Source organism: Protomyctophum bolini, assembly GCF_963924005.1.
Source record: "Protomyctophum bolini genome assembly, chromosome: 21".
Classification (NCBI taxonomy): domain Eukaryota; kingdom Metazoa; phylum Chordata; class Actinopteri; order Myctophiformes; family Myctophidae; genus Protomyctophum; species Protomyctophum bolini.
In genome coordinates this window covers 15,927,455-15,951,869 of record NC_137882.1, presented here as the reverse complement: position 1 = coordinate 15,951,869, position 24,415 = coordinate 15,927,455, and the positions used below count along the sequence as shown (strand labels likewise).

At 42.3% G+C, this 24,415-nt stretch overlaps 1 protein-coding gene across 4 annotated transcripts in view; it reads right to left on the bottom strand.

Annotated features, from left to right (window-relative positions):
- smarcd3b (SWI/SNF related BAF chromatin remodeling complex subunit D3b) overlaps positions 1–24,415 on the bottom strand; it is a 70,009-nt gene that overhangs the window by 12,205 nt on the left and 33,389 nt on the right. For 3 of the 4 annotated variants that reach the window (XR_013966179.1, XM_080794314.1, XM_080794313.1), the window contains exons 2-7: positions 20,349–20,554; positions 14,779–14,868; positions 12,068–12,110; positions 7,569–7,691; positions 6,312–6,437; positions 3,010–3,105 (exon numbers count right to left, since the gene is read on the bottom strand). Coding sequence is in view for 3 of the 4 variants with exons in the window: in XM_080794314.1 (XP_080650440.1) it covers positions 3,010–3,105; positions 6,312–6,437; positions 7,569–7,691; positions 12,068–12,110; positions 14,779–14,868; positions 20,349–20,554 (684 nt within the window). In the remaining variant the exon portion in view is untranslated. The remainder of the gene's footprint in view (positions 1–3,009; positions 3,106–6,311; positions 6,438–7,568; positions 7,692–12,067; positions 12,111–14,778; positions 14,869–20,348; positions 20,555–24,415) is intronic. The other variant, XM_080794315.1, reaches the window with a different exon arrangement.

Here is a 24,415-nt window from a genome sequence, read left to right as displayed (position 1 = left end):
CTATTATGATGGGAAATCATTCAAATACCAAGGCTAGTGAATGCCTTGGCACCTTAAAATGAAACTTGAAATTCTCAGTACAAAACTCCTATTCAGTGAAAGGGCTGTGACACCTCTAGTGTACGGATTTGTCTAAACCTTGAAAAACATTGATGTTTCTGTGGATTTCACAATCTTGAAAGAAACATATTTTTTAACTCCCCATGTGAGATCACAGACCCATAACTGTTCAATTAAATCTGGATTTGAACCCGCGGTTTCCTGCGCAAGTGCTGACATTTTTACCATTGAGCCAATAGAGCCGGCCTGCTTGCTCAGGGGATAAATTGGATCTTGACCATCAGGTCAAAATTTGTCAGATCCTGTTAGGTGAGACACAATACAGACAAAATACAAACACCCCAATTGTATAAATTATTTAATTAACATACTCTACTATACAGAATGGACTAAATTACCGTTTCAGCACTAGCATTTATTGAATAATTAGGTCTTAGGATATAATTCACGCCAGCATTTTTTCCAGTCGAGCTCTTATTTTGAAAAGCCACAGTTCCAGTCTACCGGAAGTAGATTATCCTAGGACGCTCAACGGAGCCGAGATAGTCCTTGTTTACAATATGAATCCAAACCGGGGCACTGGAACGCTCCACATCGCCGGCTCTGTGCCGTCAAAGAAACGCTGTTTTGACCAAAATGCCATCTGGGACGAGGAATAGGAGATACAGGCGATTGAAAGAAACAGATAGAATGGATTATTATGGCGACGACGATCTAAGATGGACGATCCAGTGCTGTGCTAACAACACAGCTAGCTAACCGGCTATAACGTAAGTAGCATTATGGCTCGATCCATCAAATGCACTATAAAGGCGCCATTGCCATTAATCAACGGCAATGGCGTTAAGCGTTAGTATCAAAATTAGGCTTCAATTGGCATTAATCAACGGCAATGGCGCTACACGTATTAAAACTACAGCTGGTGGTGCTCGCCAGTGGTGGAAAGTGAGGTATTTGTACTTTACTTGAGTATTTCCAATACTTGTACTTCTACTCCACTACATATCAGATGCAAATATATTGTACTTTTACTCCACTACTTTTAGTTACTAGTTACTTTTGATAATTTATTACAAAACATACATAACCCAATTCAGCCCTATATACATTTCGCGCCATTTCTGAAAAATCATGAAAATGTGGTGCAAATTTTGAATATATATTCTTTCAGAGTGAACGTTTTTAACTCAAATCTTTGCTTCTGGGCGGGTCCCTGGAACAACATATTTTCAGCACCACTGATACAGGAACATAACGTTTTTCAGAAAACTGTCATGATTTAGAAGACATTTTTGTAAATTTCAATGTCAGGCGTAAATGGGTTAAGTAAAACATTTGAGTACTTTTTCCACCACTGGTGATTGAGGTTATATAGGTCAGGTAAACAAGGTGAATGTGTTCATAGTGGTGTTATGGTGAGATGCTGTTGCTGGCACTCGGCCAGTCACAACTGTGGTATCACTTCATTGGCATGCGTTGCAACGCCGTGTCAGGCCCATTCATGCAGCACATAATAAACCCCACTGATTATTAATTACCGTTAGCTTTGACCTGGAATAAAATCCTGTCCAAGGAAATTAGTAAGAGAACCATCAGATATAAAAGTAAAGATCAGGGTTCTTCAAGGTTTTCTTTTTTTTCAAGGCCAAGGACTCCCTCTGAGAGAGAGATGAAGCAAGGTCCCACACTACATGCAGATTACAGTTATTAAACTTTCTCATAAACTATCAGTGTTGTGTTGGATTCACGTTCATGTGCATTTTCAGACATTCAATCACGTATTAAACCCTCAGCATTTTACTAGTACACCTGACCGTTGCTTCTGTACTTGATCAGCTCTTTTTGTAGAGCTGCTATTTTTGGCTATTATAAAGTTCCCCTCAGAATAGAGATGCTAGTGTTCAAGTGGTTACGGTAAAAACAAAAAACATCCCATCACACAAAGACTTGGCGGCCTCCCCCTGTAGTAACTCTGAGGTCCCAGACCCCCTGTTGAGGTCCCAGACCCCCTGTTGAAGACCCCTGGTCTGACCCCTGGTCTGTGGTAAGCACTCCGTTTGCACGTCCACAGGTCTACTCTCCTGGTGGAACCGATGATGCTTATCGCTATGGATACCATATTACCAATACATTTTCACATCGAACAAACACACCACAGAGGGGTCGATGGCTTAATTGCATGCAAGCACAGCGTTTTTATGAATGGAAATGTCTGTTTTTATATACATTTATTTACTATGTAAAGAACAATCGAGCCATTCAGGTGTGAATGTTAACCAAACATGCATTATGGGACTATTTTCTAAACTGCTTTTAGAAACTGCTTTTTTTGAGCTATTTAAAAATGTTTTTTCAAAGTAGTAAAAAAGGCAAAAAAGGGATAAGGGGTTTAGCAATGAGATAAACAGGGGCCCACAGTGTATGAGAGCAGGGATGTGCCGATGAGAATTTTTTTCTGATATCGATATCCGATATAATTAATTGATGTTATGGCCGATAACCGATATTACCGATCTGGCTTAGGGAAGCCAGATTTTACTTAAATACCTTTATACCGGTATTTAATATTGTGAGCTTGTAGATCTGTTCAAGCTGTTACTTTGGGCTTGTTTATCTGTAAAGACAGACCGATTAATCAGACCGATTAATTAATCGGTCTGATTGATTAATCAAACTGATGCCGATACCCATGTGTTTTCCGATTAATATCCCATCACTATATGAGAGTGGTACCATCAGAAAAGTCAATGGATCAAATTCAAGTCATACACACAAGATGCTTTTGTGTTACACTGTAGTGTGATCAAGTAGTAGGGCGTTAATTTACGAAAAAACACAGTTGTAATATGGAGATAAGGGGTTTCCGCCTGACATACATACAATAGCACTACTAACTAAGTGTCTTTCTGTGTACAAGGAGAGAAAGACAGCGTGGGTGTGTAATGGTACCTCTACCAGGTGGTTGTCAGGACCGTACAGGTCTTTGTCCAGCTCTATCACCAGGCTCTTGAAGAACGAAGAGAACTTCCTCTTTTGTTTCCCAGGCTGTGGAGAGGACAGGGAGAGAGGGAGAGAGAGAGAGAGAGAGAGAGAGAGAGAGAGAGAGAGAGAGAGAGAGAGAGAGAGAGAGAGAGAGAGAGAGAGAGAGAGAGAGAGAGAGAAAGAGAGAGAGAGAGAGAGAAATAGAAAGATGTTCAGTATATTTTTCAGTTAAGCGTATGACTGACTACACACAACCTGCTTGTGTCAAGTAAATCTATTTGTCCGCAGACCTCATCTGAAAAGGTTTTGAGCCAGGGGACCCACAGAAGAGAAGATTTAAAGTCTAAATTATAGAAAGAAAAAAATAAGAAATTAAAGACTGTCACCGATTGACTATATATATCTCGGCCATTTGAAAATAGCAGATCTACAAGCTCACAAGCGCTGCGAACATATTGTGAGCTTGTAGATTGGCTATTTAAAAATATCTTTTATACATTTCGAACTTCTGAAATGGGACATTCTGCATAATGAGTAATTTAATTGGTACTTTTACATTATTTCCTTTTTTTAATACTTTTGTACTTTTACTCAAGTACATTTTGAATTCCGTACTTTTCCTTGTAACAGAGTATTTTTCTACATTGCAGCATTGATACTTTTACTTCAGTAAAACAAGTGAGTACATTTCCCACCACTCTCATTAAGAAACCCCAGGGGACCAATGAGCTCAAGAGACCCAGCAAAAAGACAAGACATTCTCAGGGTCCACTTCCTTAAGAGCTCCACCAGAAATATTTGTGGTTTTTGTTGAAACCTATACGCCTCCAACCACCGCGGGCCCAAATTGATATTCATTAAGGCTGCGGACCCCCATCTGAAAATGTTTTGTGCCAGGGACCTCCAGAAGCAAAGATTTGAGTTAAAAAGTGTCCACTTAAAAAATAATATAACGGTTATGCACATGCATAAAGTTAGCGGCAAATCAAATGGCAAAGTGAGATTAATGTCGAAGGCCAGAAAGTCGTTTTTGCCACTTAGTAGGTGTTCCCGCATAACTTCCAGGTATGATTTTCACGATTTCTTTTTAGCAGATCGACAAGCTCATAGCATGCCTGCTATTTTTGAATTGCCAAATAATAACATGGTTAAAGTGGTTAAAATGGTCCCCGGACCGCACTTTGAGAACCAGTGCCTTAGAGCGCCAGGAGAAATATTTGTGGTCTGTCGAAACCTAAACGCCTCCAACCACCGTGGCGTGGGCTGGCCTGGCGGGATATAGCTTTGGGGCTACACATCGGGAGCATTTGATGTCAGTCTTATACTGTGTTAAAAAAAACACTAGTAGGACCAATCCAAAGCCTTTTACCCCTGTCTGTGCTGCACTGTATAAACCAGTGATTCTCAACCTGTGGATCGGGACCGTCGGGGGTGATTAATTAGCATAATGTGCAACATCATTGTTTTCTCACTCAACAGTAAACAAACCAACATGCAGTGTATGGATATCTGCACATTTCTAAAGTTACACACACTTTAATGACTTTAAAGACATTTTTAATACCAAATTGTCAAATATTACGTAAGAAAGAGGCAAATATTGGGAACAAGCTTAAGTCGTTGTGAGCTTGTAGATCGGATATTTTCACAATGTTTATCTATGGAACAATTCCAATTGCTTGTCAGAATGGGCGGTCCCCAGTTCAAATATGATTATTTTGGGATGGGGGGACGGGGGGACGGGGGTTGCGGCCTGAAAGTTTTGGAACCCTTGGTGTAAACAACGTCACTCGACAGACGTCAGTCATTACGTTTCATTCAGTTGCAGCAGCAGTAGTTTTCCTCCTCTCTGAAGTGGTCTCACCACCAGAGCCATGCGTTGGACTCTCTAGTCTACACCGCTACCAGTACCAACCACACAGGACTGGAGGCCAAACTCAACCCAGAGAAGCTCCCTGACATCAAACAGCGGCACATTTCTTATAACGACTCCGAGTGGAGGGATTATGACCTCATACTTTTCAGGAGGCAATTTTACTAATACACTGGATGTGACGTAACTGGGGGTTAATGTTAAATCATGACCAAAAAAACTAAACTAAACTAAACTAAACTAAACTAAACTAAACTTGCCTCAAGTGCGGGGAGTAATAAAAGTACAGAGAGGAGGGTAACCGATCAATGCAAGCAGAAGCGCCAGTCCTTCAGCAGCAAGGCATGGCATGTCAAACAAAGACATATTACATAATAATATAAAATCGATGCTGTGGATGGCGTGGTGGCACTCACAGCTGAGGAAATGTTATTCAATGCTGTTCATACGGGGGACAATGTGACGAATAAAACAGAGTTGGCTAGCGGCCTTCAACAGTTCACATACTATGCGTACCATAGGTTTATAGATTCATACTACTCATAGTTTGTGCAGTCCGAACAAAGAAAAAATAAATAGAAAAGAGAAAAACATATACCTTAGAGTAGACAGTACTTGGTTTAGACTAGTCATTGGTTAGACCAGTCATTAGTCCTACAACTACAACCTATCTCAAACCCTCACCCTCACCCTAACCTCCCACGGGGCAGCACACCTAAACCTAACCTTAACCCATGTCTAACCAATGACCAATGGCACCCCTATACCGCTATAAGAAGACTAGACTATGGGACTATAGGAATTCTGTCATACCGTCAGTCAGCCACACACGCATGCACGCGGCACGCACGCACAACCGCACAACCGCCGTGCAGCTATTAGCACCTGCTGCGTTCTGCGTCAGGAGTCAGGATCACCATTTTGTTCACCGTGACGGTTGATCCATGACATTAATGCTAATCTAACTTAACTATTGATTAGATTAAAGTGTCAATCAAATGCCATTTTCTCTTTGTCTTGGTAAATTAATTAGGCTATGAGAAATGCATGGCCTGGCATTCATTGTTGGCCTCAGTAACCCAGAGTCTGAACAGTCTGAAAAACGTATGTCGATATAGTTCAAATCTAAAATGACACAGCTTCTTTCCCAGTTTTAATGGGCTAATCGACCTCTGGAAAAACAACAAAAGTATGGGTGATAATAATTATTATATACCGGTAATTTAATATAATATAAAAAAGTGGAAAGGTACGACAACTGGGGGCTATCAAGTCACACTCTGTGTCTCCTCAAGTGCCATTAATATGTATAAAATGATTTAGAAGAGCAAAAAGTCCCGCACATTGTCTTCACTTACAGCAAAAATGAGTTTAACTTAAGTTAACATCAACTCACGTCATCGAGCAACTTCCCCTCTACGCGCAGTTCCCACGATGCAATGCTGCCGTCCGAGTCGTCTGCGTCGGGTTTGGCGGGGTTGAAGGTGTTGGAGATGTACAGCCTCAGCTTTCGTTTCTGCTGCTGACACGAGCATGGAGTAAAGCACAATAAAAATACAATCTCATGACTGAACCGTCTTGGTAGGCCAAGTCCCAGATCTGTGATTTCACGCACTAGTGCTCTGTGTCCTTAACAATTAACAGTATGTATAATGATGAGGCCGAAGACATGGGGAGAGAGTATGTTTTGCACTCCGTCCAGCTAATCTCCGGCACCGTTAACCTTTAACTTTAACCTTTTTAATTTTGGCCTGTTATTCTCTATATTCAGACCGCAGCCATCTTGCCAGCAAGGTGATACATAGGTGACACTTCCCATAGAGAGCCCATTCATCCAAACAGAAAAGTTCTCTCTAATCATATTAAACACCGTCAAAATCACCAACATTGCAGCTGTAGGGAAAGCTTGAATTATCCTCTTTCAATCTGTAAAGTTTTTGTTTAATAAAAATCCACCGTAGACATTTTATGAGCTACTTCCTGTCAAGAAATTCCTCTCAGATGATTATTGAGTATTGAGTATGGAAGCGCTTGTTATCAGTATACGGTAGCAACCTCCTGCTGCTACCTGCATTATGTGCACATTCAAAACAGGTGGTACGCATGGCCCGTTGAGTGATAGTCAACGAGCACTTCCAAACTCCAGCACACACACACACACACACACACACACACACACACACACACACACACACACACACACACACACACACACACACACACACACACACACACACACACACACACACACACACACACACGCAGATTTGCAAGCTCAAAATATGGCGCAAGTTTGAAAGTAACAGTTTTGATTTCCACCTGACAGAGACGATAATATGTACTGTCTATTTTATTCAAAGACATTTATTTCAAAATGAGCCATTCACCTTTTTAAAACAAAATGTGTTCTGGCTTTAAGATAAAACCCTTGGTTTATCATTCATTCAATTATATAGTTACAATAGAGGCACATAGATGGTTGACTGGTTGACCGCCCAACATCACCAGTTTGCTACAGTACAGTATGCCAATAACTTTATTTAGCATTATTTAAATACTGAGCAAAGAATAGCACATATAGCACATTTCTATACATGTACATGTAAATTAAAAGGTCTATTAGATCATCTAGACAACATGTGAGTCGGGATACCTTCATTGGTCTTTTCAGAGCTTCCTGGATGTCCACACGTTTGCGCATGATGGTCTGGTCAAGTTTGCGTTCGAAGGCCAGTAGGTCCATGTAGGCCTGCGACTCTGGGACCAGCTCACGGATCTGAGAGGAGGGGAGACAAGAAGACCATATTACTTTATATCACTGCGACTCGTCATCAGCCATGATACACACATTTGACACAACAAACAAAACAAAACAAAATAAATAACTGTCAATACATACAACACCACGACAAGAGCAATGTCCACAGCTCAGACTCTGAGCCTGAAAAGTAGACTGATGGACAAATGACTATTTCAGTCTAACCTTATTGCATATTGGAATGTCGTATCTCCTTCCTGAAGGCAACAACCTAAATTCCCCATACAGAACATTGAAGTTATGCCAACCTTCGCATACTGTAAGATTTGATCATGTATTGAGATACACAAACTCCGAAACACAAATATAAATTAAGAAATATGTATGTTTCTTTCTTAAAAATAAATAATAATAATAATTTGTCCTTTTTATTTCCTTCATCTTCTCTCATCGATATTCATAACATATTAAAAAAAAGCCGGTTGGCCCCCGTTTCTTTATTCAGATCATAGCACCGCAGACAATCGATATACGGAGAGTTCATGATGGAGTTCAGAAGGAGCAGCAGAGATTCTCCTAGTGTCTCTTTCTTCCTCATCACATGAATATTACATCTCCCTTCTTCTCTGGTAATGTCGAATAAAGCCCGACGCAGAGCGGGGGTATACCGTATATATATATAACTATGCACAATGTTCGGGTCAAGGAACGATTTCACCCCACTGCATCGGTGAGTCCACGCTGCTTCAAGAACAGACCATCCCCTCTGCCCTAACGCCTCACATTCCTCTGCCTCGTGCCTGACCGTGTTTTCAACCCTCCATTCTGCATTTGAGCCACGGACCACAATTTGATGAGATTTAGCCTCTCAGACCCAAAACGTTGAATATTTTGTTATCGTTGGATGAGATTCTGTCCACAATTCCATGCTGTATTGATTTGGTGCCACAGGAGAGATAACAGATCAAAACGAAACATTTTCTACATTCTCTAATTGTGTAGACTTCTTCGTAAATTAAGTAATGCAGATTTAGCAGTTTTGCAGTTTAACAATAATTTAACTCTTGAGAGCGTAAAATGAAACCAAATCATTTTACACTCTCAAGAGTTACAGTAGATAAGCATCTCCATGTGGTTACCAAATCTCCATCATTTAGCTGGGCCACCTAAAACTCCTTCGAGGACCACTGGTGGTCCCTGGACCATGGGTTGAAAACCACTGATTTAAAGCAAGCATAAGTGATTTTCTTTGGTTAAAATAAGTGTTAAATAGCTCGGTATTCTGATAGTAATCATTGCTGTGTTTGTTCAGTAACAGGATTCTCCATTTCTCTCTCCAGCTCTTTATTAAACGGTAAATGCATTTTCACGTTGGGAATACCGATTTGATCGAAACAGGGTAGAGAACTCAGACAGGATGCAGATTAAACAAGTGAAATTGGAAATGATGCCGCAAAGACAATATTGGAACTTGAACACTATGAAAATGAAGCTGATAAATGTCGTCAAAAAAAAATCACTTACCCTACCTAACCTTTAAGAATATCAGTCTAGTAGTGCAAAACACACGGTGACTAGTGGGAGATTATGTTTTTCTTTGCAGAGGCTCCTGTTGTACCGACTCACATACAATATGTATGCACTTGACTAGAGGGAGCAGTCAGCTAGGTCAGGCAGCCATTTGCCGTTCGTACCCCTGGTGCATGTAGGGGTTCAGCGTCTTGCCTCGAGGATATTGAAATATATAATAGATGAACACCGGCTACTGGTTACTGTCTGGGATCAAAGAAGATGTGGCTCGATCTGTTTGTATTTGTAAGCAAGGTAGGCTAGTGCTACTCATGGTAATTATATCTGAAAAATATAATATACATCTTAAACGCCAGTCAATCTAAGCTAAAAAGGGACGGGACCAGAAATAAATTACAATAGTAATGGTTCAAGGTTCAATGATTCTTAGGGTCATCCAAATAACATATTCCAAATTGTGGATGAAATATTTAGTGGATCATGGTAAATTCATGGGTTGGGGTACCATTTGCTTTATGTATCATGTGACGTGTCAAAATAGGGGGTTTTCATGATTCTGAACCCATTCCGGCCCATAGCACTTACCCTACCCCCATAGCACTTTTGTAGACTTAGATAGCATTTGATACAGACTTATAGCATGTTATGTAGACAGCACTATAATTGCATTGTATGTAGTTGTATGTATAGCATAGTATAGTATATATGTGATGACCTCATCACATTTGAGCCTAAGGAGTGTTTTTCGTGCAAAACTAAGAATTGCAATGGATTCAGAATCATGAAAATCCCCTAGTTTGACACGTCACATGCCACTTAAAGCATAATGACATTTTTAAGCCTTATAGGTTGTTAATGGGACCCCAACTTTCAACCCCTGAATTTACCATGATCCACTAATTATTAAATTCACAATTTCTGTTATGTGTTATTTGGATGACCGTAAGGATCATAAAAAAAACCTGAACGATAACTATTGCAATTTATTTGGGGTCAAACGTATTACCGAGACCACAGCAGGGTCCCCAGACCATGGGGGACCTATGCTAGTGCACAGGCTTTGATTTTGAGTATGATTTAATAAAAAGTAGGCATTTCAAGGTGTTCTGTGTACAGGTCCTTGACACTGAAGCATCTTTGTGAGAGGACTAGTGGAGGCAGGCTGCCATTGTGAAGTGTTTACTTTACATACTTGTATGAATGAAAGGTTTTATAGTTTATATTTGAGTACCCGACTGATAAGAGCACCGGCTCCTTTATCATGAACACTTAGTTGAGGCCTTTCATTCCGACACATTGAGTGTTGGAATGAGATAAAAGCTAATGGATGAGAGATGGAGAATTCTTTCTTTGGTGTGACGCACGACAAAATAAATAAATATTAACGTTTTCCGGTCAAATGATATATATATATGTAGAATGTTTCCATTCACATATTGGTTTCCATTCATTTCCATTCGAAGAAATGGCACGAAACACTTTCAGATGGGGCTCTGGTGGAGTTTTAGAACAAATTGGTTTAGAATTCGTAGAATCGGCCTCAGGTCTTAATGGGCTAAATTAACACAGAGTTCACAGTAAATCGTCCTATGATTCAAATTGTTTACACTCTTAAGCACTTTAACATCAGCATCCATATTGCGGGGAAAGCTTTCGCAGGACAGTAGCAGGTCGACAAGCACAACAACGTTGTAAGCTTGGTGATTGGCTATTTTCAGTGAAGGCTATCCCCACAATGACAGAGAACAGAAAAGACACAAGCATATAGAGCCTTGAAAGACACCCGCTCAATAGAAATGGAAACGTAACAATATAATATATAAACTGGTGGCAAATTAAAACAAAAAGTGGGGGATGATGTAAGCAGGCTTGGGTCCAGCAGACATTTCCATACCGACAGTGTCATCCTCAAAGTATCAGAGCCCTGCTTAGTTCTTACCAAACTGGGCAGTGGGCACACACTCACAAAGCAGATCCTCTCTCAACCCACGCTACCTCTGTGTCTCTCTGTCTCAGGGTCTCCCCTCATTGTTACAGCCATGGCATTCTAAAACCTCTATCTTCATCTCTGCAGTCTTTCATCAGTGCTGAGGTGCCGGGCAGACATTCCCTTGTCCCTGAGTCATAATATAGAGTATAGTGGTGCCTCGGCAGCCCTTGCCTGCCCGCCTGCCTGCCTTGCCGCTATCTCCTCCTCCTCGTCTGGGTCGTGTTAGGGGGGATAAGACCCGAAACATACCAGACACTCAAAGGGCTCCGCGGTCCGCAAAGAACCCACAGCCTCAGTACGTGAAGTGAACACCCCTCCCTGCGCTGCACGGCCATGACATGGTGTGGCATAGGGATAGGGGTAAAGAACGAAAGAGATATATATATTTCAGACTGCGACTAAGAAATCGCAGCCTTTTGGTTGTCACACCCTCACCTGTAGCGATGTGGTGATTGCTCCCTGGTGGTGATGATCTGAGCTTTTTTTGGGGCTTTCTTTTTGGCTAAACAAAGCTCCGCTGACTGCCCCATTCCCCTGAATACATCACCATCCCCTGTTCCCAAACAACAGAGCGAGATGCAAGAAAGAAGAAAAGAAAACAACGGGAAAAAAAAACCCACACAAACCGAAACCATCTATTTAGTCGGGGCATCCATTACTCCTCTCTCATTTTGTAAACAGCAAAATAAATCATCTGGCCTTCTGCGCTTTCCCACCGACCGACCGACCGACCCCAGGAGATCAAAAACAGATACCGATTTTCTGCACGACATGCAACAGATCACAACACCACCAAAAGGGGAAAAAAAGAAAACAAAAACATAGATACAAGAAACGGAACAGAAAACAGAAATGTAACAAATCGGCGTCTCACCCGTTGTGGAAGAATCTTGTCTGCCATTTTCCTTCTCTTAGCACTAAAGACAGAGAGAGAGAGGGGGGCAGAAAGACAAGAGAGAAAGAGGAAAAAGAGAGCATGTTACTATGGTGACTGATAGCGTAGCACCCAGGCCATCTGCTAAAATGCTGGGCCACATCCAGCATCAGAGCAGTCCCAGCTGTGTGTGTGTGTGTGTGTGTGTGTGTGTGTGTGTGTGTGTGTGTGTGTGTGTGTGTGTGTGTGTGTGTATGTGTGTGTCTGTGTGTGCACATGTCCACACATGTATGTGTGTTCTAAAATGCGGTGGTATCCCACCTGCAGAGCAAATACCTATAACATCCAAGAAACTGTCATAATGCACGCATCACATGCCCGACATATTCACACACACACACACACACACACACACACACACACACACACACACACACACACACACACAGTCACACACAGTCACACACTCTCTCTCTCTCTCTCTCTCTCTCTCAGCGCCATTGCAGCAGCCAGGACTGGTTGAGTGAGTGATAGCCTCTGGTTTTTTATTACCTCTCTGGAAAGCGGTGTGTTGATTTTCATTCACGAATGCCAAGCGTGTCCTGTGAGGATAGTACCGTTTGTCTGTTGATATGGTGTACGTGTTGTCATACTTACCACGAGAGACTGAGGGAGTGAGGGTGGGCATTATAATAAGAGATACTTGGGGTGCTTAGGGTGACTGCATGTGTCTTTGTGTGAGAAGAGTCTCACACTCGGTGGTGTTATTTAGAAAATCAAAACTAGCTTCTATACTGTTTAAGAAGAGAAATGGAAGCGCTGCAGCAATCAATGGCTCTATGGGGACACAGGTAAACATTATGAACAAAAAAGTTTTTCAAAAGAGAGTCACGAAGACCCTGAAAGTCCTGACGTCACTCTCTCATCGCCTGGGTTGCGAAAGTAGATGGTGCATTTATATAGCGCCTTTATCCAAGGCGCTTTCACATAGATTGTGCATTACATTCACCCATTCACACACCGATGGCGGCGGAAACCATGCAAGGCACCGACCAGCACATCAGGAGCAATTAGGGGTCCAGTGTCTTGCTCAAGGACACTTCGACACTAACTCTTGGGTAGCCCGGGTTTGAACTGGCAACCTTGTGGTTACCATCCGGCCACTGTACCCCTGAGCCACCGCTGCCCCTAAGTAATTGGGTCATCTTAGAATCGTCTCATATAAGAAATGTGTTCCAAAAATAAACAGACTGTCTCTGCGATATTGTCGGGGAGGTGGCTCTGTATCGTTTACGATAGTCAGTCACTCATATTTGATAAAGCCTGTTTCTGGCGAATATGTTACTAATTCAGCGGCAGTAACATTAGCGGTCGTTCGCTGTCAGTTGATTCTTCATTACCATAGGAGTGAAACCACCGGGATCTTTTGGAACACAGTTCTTATTTGACGCAATATAAGAAAAGGCTATGGGGATTCAGAATGGGGGGGAAAAACGCGACCCAGGTGCAGTAGGATGTGTAAATTACGTCAGAGTGCCTTGGATGTATTTTCTTTGCGTGTCTGCAGTCCACACCACTTGGGAGTTCAGCAGTACCCGTACTACTTTGAAAAACGTTTTTGGTCATAGCTTCAGTTACTGTATTTCCTTTCTACGCGTTAAGAAAAGTGACAGACCCGTTAGAAAACAGAGTTAGGTCTGTAAAAGTGTAAGATAACCTATAGAGGCTGTGTTAAGTTCATGCAAATGTTCTACCCGGCAGTGGTGGAAAAAGTACTCAAATCTTTATACTAAAAGTATCAATACTGCAATGTAGAAATAGTAAAAGTCCAGAATTCTAAATGTACTTGAGTAAAAGTACTTAAAGTACCAAAAGTAGAAAGTAAAGTACTCTTTATGCAGAATGAATGTCTCATTTCAAGTTTTCAAATCCTATGAAGTTATCAGGTCTACAAGCTCACAATGAAAATAGCAGGTCTACAAGCTCACAATGTGTCGCATTGTGAGCTTGTTGATCGTCTATTTTCAAAAGGTCAAAATGTATATAGGGCTGAAGTGGGTAATGCATGCAAAAGTACAATATTTGGCTCTGAGATGTAGTGGAGTAAAAGTATTGGAAATTGGAAATACTCAAGTAAGGTACAAATACCTCAAAAATGTACTTAAGTACAGTACTTTCCATGTACTTTCCACCACTGCTACTCGGCTCTATCTATCTAATATCTGATATCAAGATGCTACAGAGCGAGCTCATTCAACAACAGGCCACTCCAAGGCTCTATTAAGTGGTTACAGTAGAAGCATGCCAAATAGTGACACACACACACACACACACACACACACACACACACACACCTACTCTAAAAGGCAAGAAAGGAGTTGGGTTACATTACAAAGAGGAAAAGACAAAAGGGGTCGAACACCCCTGTTAAGAAACAAACATCTACTAGTTCCAAGGTTTTGAGGAAAGGGTATAATGGTTGTAGAATATATAAAGGTTTTCTCCATCATGCCATGCTCCAGTCCAAAGCATGCACTGGCACACATTTAAGGAAAACCTTCAAGGTTTAGGACTTAAACAAAGCTCTGTAAATATTATGTACTGGAGCAGTTCAGGGGAGTGCTGGGGCTTCAAGTGACAAAAAGGGCCAAAGGGTGGCGAGAGGAGTCAAACGTATGAAAACGGACACATGCAGCAGAATAAACTCCTACTTTGATCCGAGCGTGGGATCTGATTGGGGCTCTCTCATGTCCATCTGCCTCGCCGGCATCTCATTGGCTCCGGGGAATCCCACGGGCTTCCTATGAATTGATGGGAGGATTTGAAGGTTCTGCGATTAGTTGAGGGGAATTGTGGGCAGCTCAACGGGCAGCAAGTGCCATGTCAGAGGAGTGTGCACATGAGTTGCCTTTCCGTTTGTCTGTCTGTCTGTGTGCTTGTGTGCTTGTGTGTGTGTGTGTGTGTTCAAGGTTCATTTTATTTGTCATTTACAAGCTTGCACAAAAATGGTATTCAGGACCAGCATTGTATGTATGTGAAAGCAGGGTGTGTGTGTGTGTGTGTGTGTGTGTGTGTGTGTGTGTGTGTGTGTGTGTGTGTGTGTGTGTGTGCGTGCACACCAAGAGGAGAGAGAGAAGGGCCTGCAGACGAGGCAACTGAGTCCGAGGGACACGTTGTAGACATTCAACAGGTTTCTCATAATAATAATCATGCCTTTCTCACACACAGAGACAGACGACACAAATGATAATGGGAACAGTGTGAGTTGTTTGGGCCCACAGACAAACACATAGCAGAGAGCAGACAGAGGAAGACCCAGACAAGCTGTGTGTGCACAATGCTATGGGAATCTGTGTCCTCCTTCATTAAGTAAATGCATCAATACCATGAATGAATAGAAAATTCTCTGTTCAGAGTTTAATATTCCAAGTTTACTTGAGTAAAAGTACAAATGTATTGCCGTCAAATTATACTTAAAGTGCCAACATGTAAAAGTACTCGTTATGCATGTCCCATTTCACAAGTTTTAAAAAATGTATAGAAGTCTTTTGAAAATAGCCGATCTACAAGCTCCCAACGCATCTCATTGTTGTCACACGTTGTGAGCTTGTAGATCAGCAAATTGAAAATGGCCAATTAAGATTAGGGTAGGCCGGAAGAGGTTAATGTATATTTTGAAATCATAATACAAATCTGCACAGTAACTAGTAACTAAAGTTTTCAAGTTTGCCAAATCTTTGTGTGATAAGAAAATTATTATTATATATATTTTTACATTAATCATTGAACCCTAGTATCCCTAGGGTACTCTATAGGCAAAAATAAAAAGATCAGTTATTTTCGTGTGTATTGAATCATTTGACTATACTTTCAACGAAGGAAGCAGCCTAAAAGCACTCAATTTCATATTTTCCCGGACAAAGGCCTTAAAGGGACATTTCACCCCTTTTGCAACCAGATCTTATTTTAATGATGTTTGGGAGACAAGAAACACTTTCCTGGGGTTTTTATATGGGCAATATGTGTTTTTAGATATTTTAGTATTTAAAAGTGTCCATGATGTCATGGACACTGGGCTCACTTACATACTTCCTGGACTACAATTCCCATAATGCTTTGGTGCACTGCTCCTCCTTGTGGATAGGGGGAGGGCTGTCTTACTGAGACAACATGTAGTCCAGGAAGTAAGTGAGCCCAGTGTCCATGATGCGTGACTAATTCCCGTGCCAGTTGCCGTTTCTCTCTATGGAGAATAACATGGGGTCATCTTAAATCGTCTCATATAAGAATTGCGGTCCAAAAATAAACAAACCATGTTGGCGAAATTGTTGGGGAGGTGCAGTGTTGTTTTCGTCGACTAAAACTAAGACGATTTTTTTTTTTCGACTACCTTTTTTCACTGACGAAAACTAAATGAATACTAAGCATGGTGATATAATCCCAAACTATCTAATGCGACTTCATGCAAATTTAAACGCGGGACGCGAAGCAGCCTATTTTTAGTGGCAGCAGCAGCAGCAGCAGCCAGGGGCTGGTGGAGGACAGACAGCGCTGAGAGTCGGGCTGCAGAGCAGAAGGTTTCAATGACACTGCAATCACAGGTGGCCTTGCTGGACGCATTCGGCAGTTGGCTAGAGGTACGAGCGGGACGATCAAGTGCATGGGGGCCCGGGGGGGGGGGGGGGGGGGGGGGTACCGCCTGGCTGGCTGTCAGAGGACAAACACACCTCACGAGTTGAGAGAGAGAGAGAGTCACTTGGGTGTGTCACATTGATCAGGCCCAAAACAAAAGCCAGCCAGCCTCCCCCGCCAGTGTTGCCATGTCTGCTTATTATAAGTAACTTGTTTTGCTGTAAAGTTGCGTGTTGCTTGCCCTATAGCCTTGACGACCTTGCGGGCTTATGCAAAAGACTATTTAGATGGCATGTTATGTTGTAGACAGATGCCAGATAAATGTTTCGACCTGACGTCCTATAGTGTGTAGTTTCAATGTATAGATTTGTACGTGGTGCAACCACTTCATTACGGAGCTTTGTGTGTCCCTGGCTGCCTGGGTCTGTCCGAGCAGAGTCTGTTAGGATGCCTCTCGAGCATCTCCCTAGGGAGGTCCTCGATGCACGTCCCACTGCAGACCAAGGCGCAGTTGGAGGGATTACATCGACTCACTGGCCTTGGAATGCCTCAGGGTCTCCCAGGAGGAAGTTACTAATGTTGCTCTGGAGAGGAATGTCTGGAGCTCTCTGGTGGAGCTGTTGCCCCCACGACCTGACTACGGATAAGCGGTTGAAGATGGATGGATGGATGCTTTATTTATTATTATTTTTAGCTTTTTTGTATTATTACTTGCGCAAGCAGAGCGTGCAAGTACTGCGATACAGTATGAATGTAAGTATGTCGGGGTATGTATGTCCTCTCTTGTTTAAGATTACACAAAAATCTTCCAAATATTCCTTCCAACATTTTATTTCAAGATTTATTTTGAACATATTTTCAAATAGCCCTTGTACATGTATATCGTTGCTGTCGGGAGAGAAAAAAAAAAAAAAAAACTTGATTTTAGTGCTATTGAATGAACACTCAAAGAGTTTCGGACAAAACCTCTTAACTCTATTGGACCCTCAAACTGTTTGCTAAAGCAGCTAACTCCACCACCTCTTCCCCCTCTCATGCAAGTAATTGAAAATATATAAAATCACACCACAACACCAACTTTGATGAGGCAGTATTGCTTTTTTATTATTATTATTTTTCATTTCCTGAAAAATGAATATTTTTAGTTAGGAGTTAGGTGGTTTCTTCCCGACAGCAGAGACATAATGTGATGAATGTGTTCATGTGGCCTATAATAGCATGCAGCCAGCCAGCCTGCCATCCAGCCTGCCAGCCACCCTGCCAGCTGACCCTGGGGGGCTGAGGCCTGCCCGATACAGGACAACATTTCCCCCTGACCTGTTTGACAAGGCTGCTTAATTGTAAGTGGATCAATTGTGCTGTGGAGAGACGGAGAGAGAAGAGAACGCCCGGTGAGAGGAACAGAGGGCCGCTGAGTGATTATATCGATCTCCTCTTCTAATGACTACACCTGCCTCACACTCTTCTCCTTAAAGGCGTGTGTGCGTGCGCGTGCGTGCGTGTGAGAGAGATATGGATAGAGTGAATAATAATAAAAGCCTTAACTATGATATCGCCTCACATTCAAAACAGCTATAGACGTTAAGTGATATTGTTACTATACTTGCCTATCAGGCCATGACTCTTTAGTCGACTGGTAATGTACCACCTATAGCCTACAATATAACTTAAAGTGATAAGTTGGTTAAAACAAAATGTTTGTTTTAATAGGTTAAAGCTAATATATAGTAATCATTGCTAAAGAGTGTGTTCCGTAACACAAGTCTCTCCGCCTGGTGTGTTTTGTGAAACTGAAACTGTTTTTCACAAACAATTAGCATAAATCTAATCAAATCAATGATGATGTTTTGGCAGCTAACTAGTTTAATATTCATGCCAATTGATGCTTTAATCTTTGCTTTTATGAATTTTCCGCAATTCCGCGACCATTGGGGTTTTCTGGGCGATTGAACATTCAATTTAAAGAAGCATTCAGTGATTGGGGTGATTTGGAAAAACCCCCGGTTGTCCCGGTAACAAGATGTGCACATGCACGCTCTGCAGTGGGGACACACACAACAGGCCAACAGCACGTGCACCAAGGCCCGCCACCACTCCATCATGATTGGAGGAAGGCCCCTCTCATCATGATTGGATGAAGGCTGACTAACCCTAGCCAAAAACGAATCCTACGTTTTTTTTTTACCCCAGGGGTTAACTGGGGACAGGTACAGTGCTGGTCAGCACACTCTATAGTAGGGAGGATTATAAATAAATAAAAGATAGATATTTGAATTAAGTGAAATCACTAAATGAACACCCTGAGCAGCATAAACGGAGGTCTCCGTCCTATCAAATAGTAACGCTCGTCGTTCAGGACGGAGATTAATACAAGGACGGAACTTCATTGATATCAAAACCGGCTATTTTAGAAAGTTATATTTTCATCTTTTAATCTTAATAATAATGTATAGGTTTGTAGGTTCAGGATTTGTAGTGCACGCCCCATCTAGTCACACTGACCTGGGGTGCAGTCCGAAGAAAGAGAAAAGAAGAACACAAGAGAAAAAACATATAGGACAACACAAAGAATACTAGACTAGACTAGTATAACAACAACTATAGTCACACTGTCAGTTAGTCACAACAGGACACGCACGCGCACACGCACACGCACACACACACACACACACACACACACACACACACACACACACACTAAGGCTGTCCCCGAACATTCAGGGTTCAAACCTTCGTTCGGGTTGGCACTCGAATCTTACTTAATGGGCTTGAACCATTCGGTTTTTGTTTTTGTTTTCGAAAATATTTCTCGGCGAGAATGTGATATACATAATAAGAGTAGGCCTACTATATGTTCATGTTGTGTTTACATGTTACATGTTTAGATATAGAATATAGAATAATCAGGGGGGCACACAACCGATGCGCCAGTGCGCATACGTTGTCGCAAAATGTTTTCTGCGCGTAGATCAAAGGCATGCAAGGTGCATTTGCGCACCAACAGCTGAGACAGTTATGTAGAGAAATCTGACAGGCATTCAAAAGGAACTCAAATGTGATGTTAATGTCCTGTAAGTAGACTTAGAAATAAAACTAGTGTTGACTAATCATTACATGTTGCTCTTATTTTGAAGAGGAAATGCACAGGAAGCTACTATGACACTTTCCCAAAGTTACGTGCTCAGATGCAACAAAAAAAGAGGAGAATTCCAGACAAGCCGTTGTCTTTACCTTAATCTGATGTTAATATATCCCGGAACGAGTGGTACAGGTGAGAACTTTCATAACTCCGTTCTGCGGCAAGTCCCCTATTTTTGATCACTTGACAATACATTTTTCCTGTAGATATCCGTCTTTCATAATGACAGTGTTTGTGTCCCAAATTGGACGCCGTATAGTGCACGTTTTGCAAGACCTCCCGGAGGTACAAACACCGTGGATAGGATTTTAGTCATTATGAAAGACAGATATCTAGAAAAACCCCACCACTCATGCTCGGAGCTGAGGTAGACTCGGGATGGCGTTATGGCATTTTTCACCTATACCACTCGTTCTAGGATATAATAAAATCAGATTACGGTAAGAAAACGGCTAGTCACGGGAATTCTCCTTTAAGAAGAGGTTGTCTTGTCATGAAAGAAAGACTCACTTTCTGGAACGGTTCTGGCCCGACTGCTGCTGCTGCTGCTGCTGGTTCTGGCCCTGCTGGGAGGGGGCGGGCCTCTTGCGGTTGGGCTCCATCACCGGCGCGGGCAGGCCGGGCCGCACTGCCGGGCTTCCGCCGTATGGCGGCCCGGGGGGGCCCATGGGAGCTCCCTGGTGGGGCATCCTCGCTCCGGATGGCATTCCAGGACGCTATGGAGAGGAGAACAGAGGGGGTCAAACAGTGTTTTTATGTTTTTTTTTCCTCTTTTATCACACGATTTTGTAAACAATTTTTTCACCCAGTCTTATTATCTAATGTAATCCTGGGCTCTACTGGTGAGGTTGCATTAAGGGTTGGGAGAGGGTTAAGGTTAGGTTTAGTGCTGCCCCGTGGGAGGTTATAGGGTTAGGGTGAGATAGGTTGTAGGACTAATGACTGGTCTAACCACTGACTAGTCTAAACTAAGTACTGCACCCAGGAGAGCAACGGACTGACCTCATGCTTCCTTCTGCATGAGGAGTCCAAGCAGCTTCTTTTCACCTGACAGGGGGGAGTTTCCCCGGTTGGACATAGCGCGTGGAAGGAACACGTTATTCCGACCAGTTCCTTTCCTCTCCATCAGGCACTCTGTCTGGCCAGGGGGAGGCAGTTTAGAGACCAGGATTACTGCATGTAATAAAAAAATCACACCCGTGTGAACTGAGTGGTGCAACTACTCTCTCTCTCTCTCATTAGCAGGCAACAGTGTGCACTCTCTCTCTCTCTCTCTCTCTCTCTGTTTCCGGCCATAACAGCGCCACTTTTGCCCCTACTGGTACTCTAAACATAGGTTAAGACAGACATTGCTGTTCCTTGGAGTGGTTGCACCACTCAAAAATAAAACTAGATAAAGTGCCCCTCGGGGCACAGGTCTCCACCAGGCCAGGTCATGACAGGTTGGGGCCTCCTGGTGGCGCTATAATAGGCCAATGTGAAAAGGGTGGGACATATTCCTCAGCCTATAGTAGGAAAGTCTGTGAAAGATTTCACGTAAATTGCATGCTGTGTTCATGATTTGAGGCTTTTTGTTCAAAACGGGCCAATCCTGCAAACTGTGAAAGCCAATGTTAGCCAATTTTGATGGAATATGAAATATCGGACAGATCCGTCTTGAACACATGACTATAGAAACGATTTGCGTGATTTTTGGACAGAATCTGGAGGAGTGATATAAAGAAAAAAATGTGTTTTACAAAAGTCGGCCTCATGGTGGCGCTATAACAGGCAGAGGTTCATCGTTGGCATCCAGGGAGTGTGTGTGCCGGAGATTAGCTGGTAACAGACGGACGGACGCACACACACACACACACACACACGGACATACTCTCTCCCCATACCATGCCTTCGGCCTGGCGGAGACAATAAAATATAGTAACATGTACATGTGCATGTTTTCCCTTCTGATCTTCTGATGATTTTATTGTATTTTATTTTATTTGACGGACGCACGCACGAACACATGCACATACTGTACTGTACACACAAACACACACCAGCGCGCACACGCACACCCCAACAATGTAAAACATTGTCCTAGTCATGCTTACTAACAACTGGGGGGATCAACACCTGTGCTTGTCAGTCCCAAGGCAACAGCTGCTAGAGGCCTCATTGTCTGCAGGAACTGTGCGCACGCACGCACGCACGCAGGTTGTGCACGTTTTGTGCAGAAAATGGGAAGACTGTTTCAAGAGCACTGCAAAAAGCTCACCCAGTGAATGTTTACCAAAAACAGAGCGCTTTGTTTGGGTTCTGCTTTTATGTGAACAGATAAAAAACCTTAATGATGTCACGAGACACATGAAATTGACAGGAAATGAAATAAATAAAATGATTTGACGATCATTGATGGTTTCTTTCTCCTTGGAGACTGGGACACTATAAATATTCTACAAAGGAAGGAATGATGTCGCATTTGAAATTTGTTTTCTGTGAAAGAGATTCTGTTCTTCCCTCTACAAACTCTTCTATAGAGCAGTGCTTTTCATTCCTTTTCATATCACCATTACTTATTCTGCATTTGAGTCACGGACCACCATTTGCTGAGATTTAGCCTTGCAGACCCAAAACGAAAGAATACTGTATGTCCACATTTCCATACTGTGTTGATGTCGGTACCATAGGAGAGATAAGAGGCAAACGTTGATCAAAATGACAATTCTTCTACATTCTCTAATTGTGTAGACTTCTTGAAAATGTACTTAAATTCAGATGTTGAACAACAATTTAACTCTTGAGTGTAAAATTGGACCCGTAGGCCCATTTTGTTTCATTTTACACTCTCAATAGTTAAAGCTCAATAAGGGTCCATTTGGTTACAAACTATCCATCATTTGCTGGGGACCACCTGGAACCCCCTCAAGGACCACTGGTGGTCCTCAGACCACTGGTTGAGCATCACTGTTCTAGAGGCTGCTTTTTCGATCCACTTTATTTATCCACGGCTAAACCTTACCTTGCCCTATGGTTTAACAATTAGCTCTTTTATCACCACCAAATAAAATCAATCAATCAATCAATTAGCTGCAGAAAGTGAAACCCCCAGTGAAAAATGGCTGCAAGACACAGACTGAAGACAACATCTTTATTCATTGATCGTCCACATCGTTGGACCAAAAAGAAAATGGATTTTCAGCCGAGAAAGGTGTTGACTCAAACCATAGCCTTGTATGTGCAGCTGCTAAACTATTACCTTAAACATCCAAGCAAACAGCTGTACACACATAACAGCTGCTTCTTACACTTACAGACCTGCTTTCTTTATTTTTTTTATTTTTTTACACCTATTATTTCCTGCAATTTGGTGAAGTCGTTTTGCCAATTCATTCCTCCCAACACGATGGGGAGTAATGCTGTTGTAACTGACTCACCTGCCAGTGAGGAGCCCCCACTGGGAGGACGTACAGCCTTTGTCCTATACTCTTCCCGCCCACAAGTAACGGCATTTTCCTCTGTATGACTCCTCATGTGTCCTTTTAAAACGCTTTCAGTTCACATCCTTTGTCACAAACTGTGCAACTAAAGGGTGGGTTTTAGAGAGAGATAGAGAGAGAGACAGACCGACAAAGACTGCTCGACAAAGCCAGATGCCAGATTGGAAGCCACAACCTCCACGATGGTGGGCAGACACTTTACCACTGCACCACCCAAACACCTGCAGACCTGCTTACTAATGTTGTTGTTTCTAAACTGCTGATCACCACACACACACACACACACACACACACACACACACACACACACACACTTTTGATTTAATTTAAAACAAATCAAATTAAACAATTCGTAGCCCCTAAAACCAACAACCTGACCGTGACCTTTTCTTAATTGTAAGCCAATTGTAAGCCAAAAAAAGAAAACCTGAATCTTTCTCAACCATGAAAATGTCCCCTTTCCTCACGGGCAGCAGAAAAAGGTCCCCACAAGGTCACAAACGTTTCTAGGTCTCCATAAAAAAGATAGCAAAATGAAAGGTACATAAACACACTGATAGAGACAACATGATCAACAGCATCAGCTGTGATCTTTAGACCAACCACAAGCCACACACACACACACACGCACACACACACACACACACACACACACACACACACACACACACACACACACACACACACACACACACACACACACACACACACACACGACTTCTCAAACAGAGAAAAGGCAAACAGTAAGGGGGAGAGTAGTAGGGACTAGGCACTAGGGAGTGTACATATCGTCTCTGTCGGGTGGAAACCTCATATTATGTAAAAAAAAAAAAAAAGAACTGTTACTTCTCAGGATTTCAAATTAAAAAGTAGCAAGCTCAAGTTTCGAGCTTGCGGATCTGCTTTTGTCATGTGATCTTAGTTCTTAGACACACTCAAAGTTATGGAGATATGATAAGAGGTTCTGACCCTATTATGAAGAAAAGGTAACCGACAACGTATATGGACTTTGACCTTCAATGGGTAAAATAACATAAACACAGTGGCCGCTGTCCAGTCGGGGTGTCATGTGTCCTTTAAAATGACATAAACACAGTG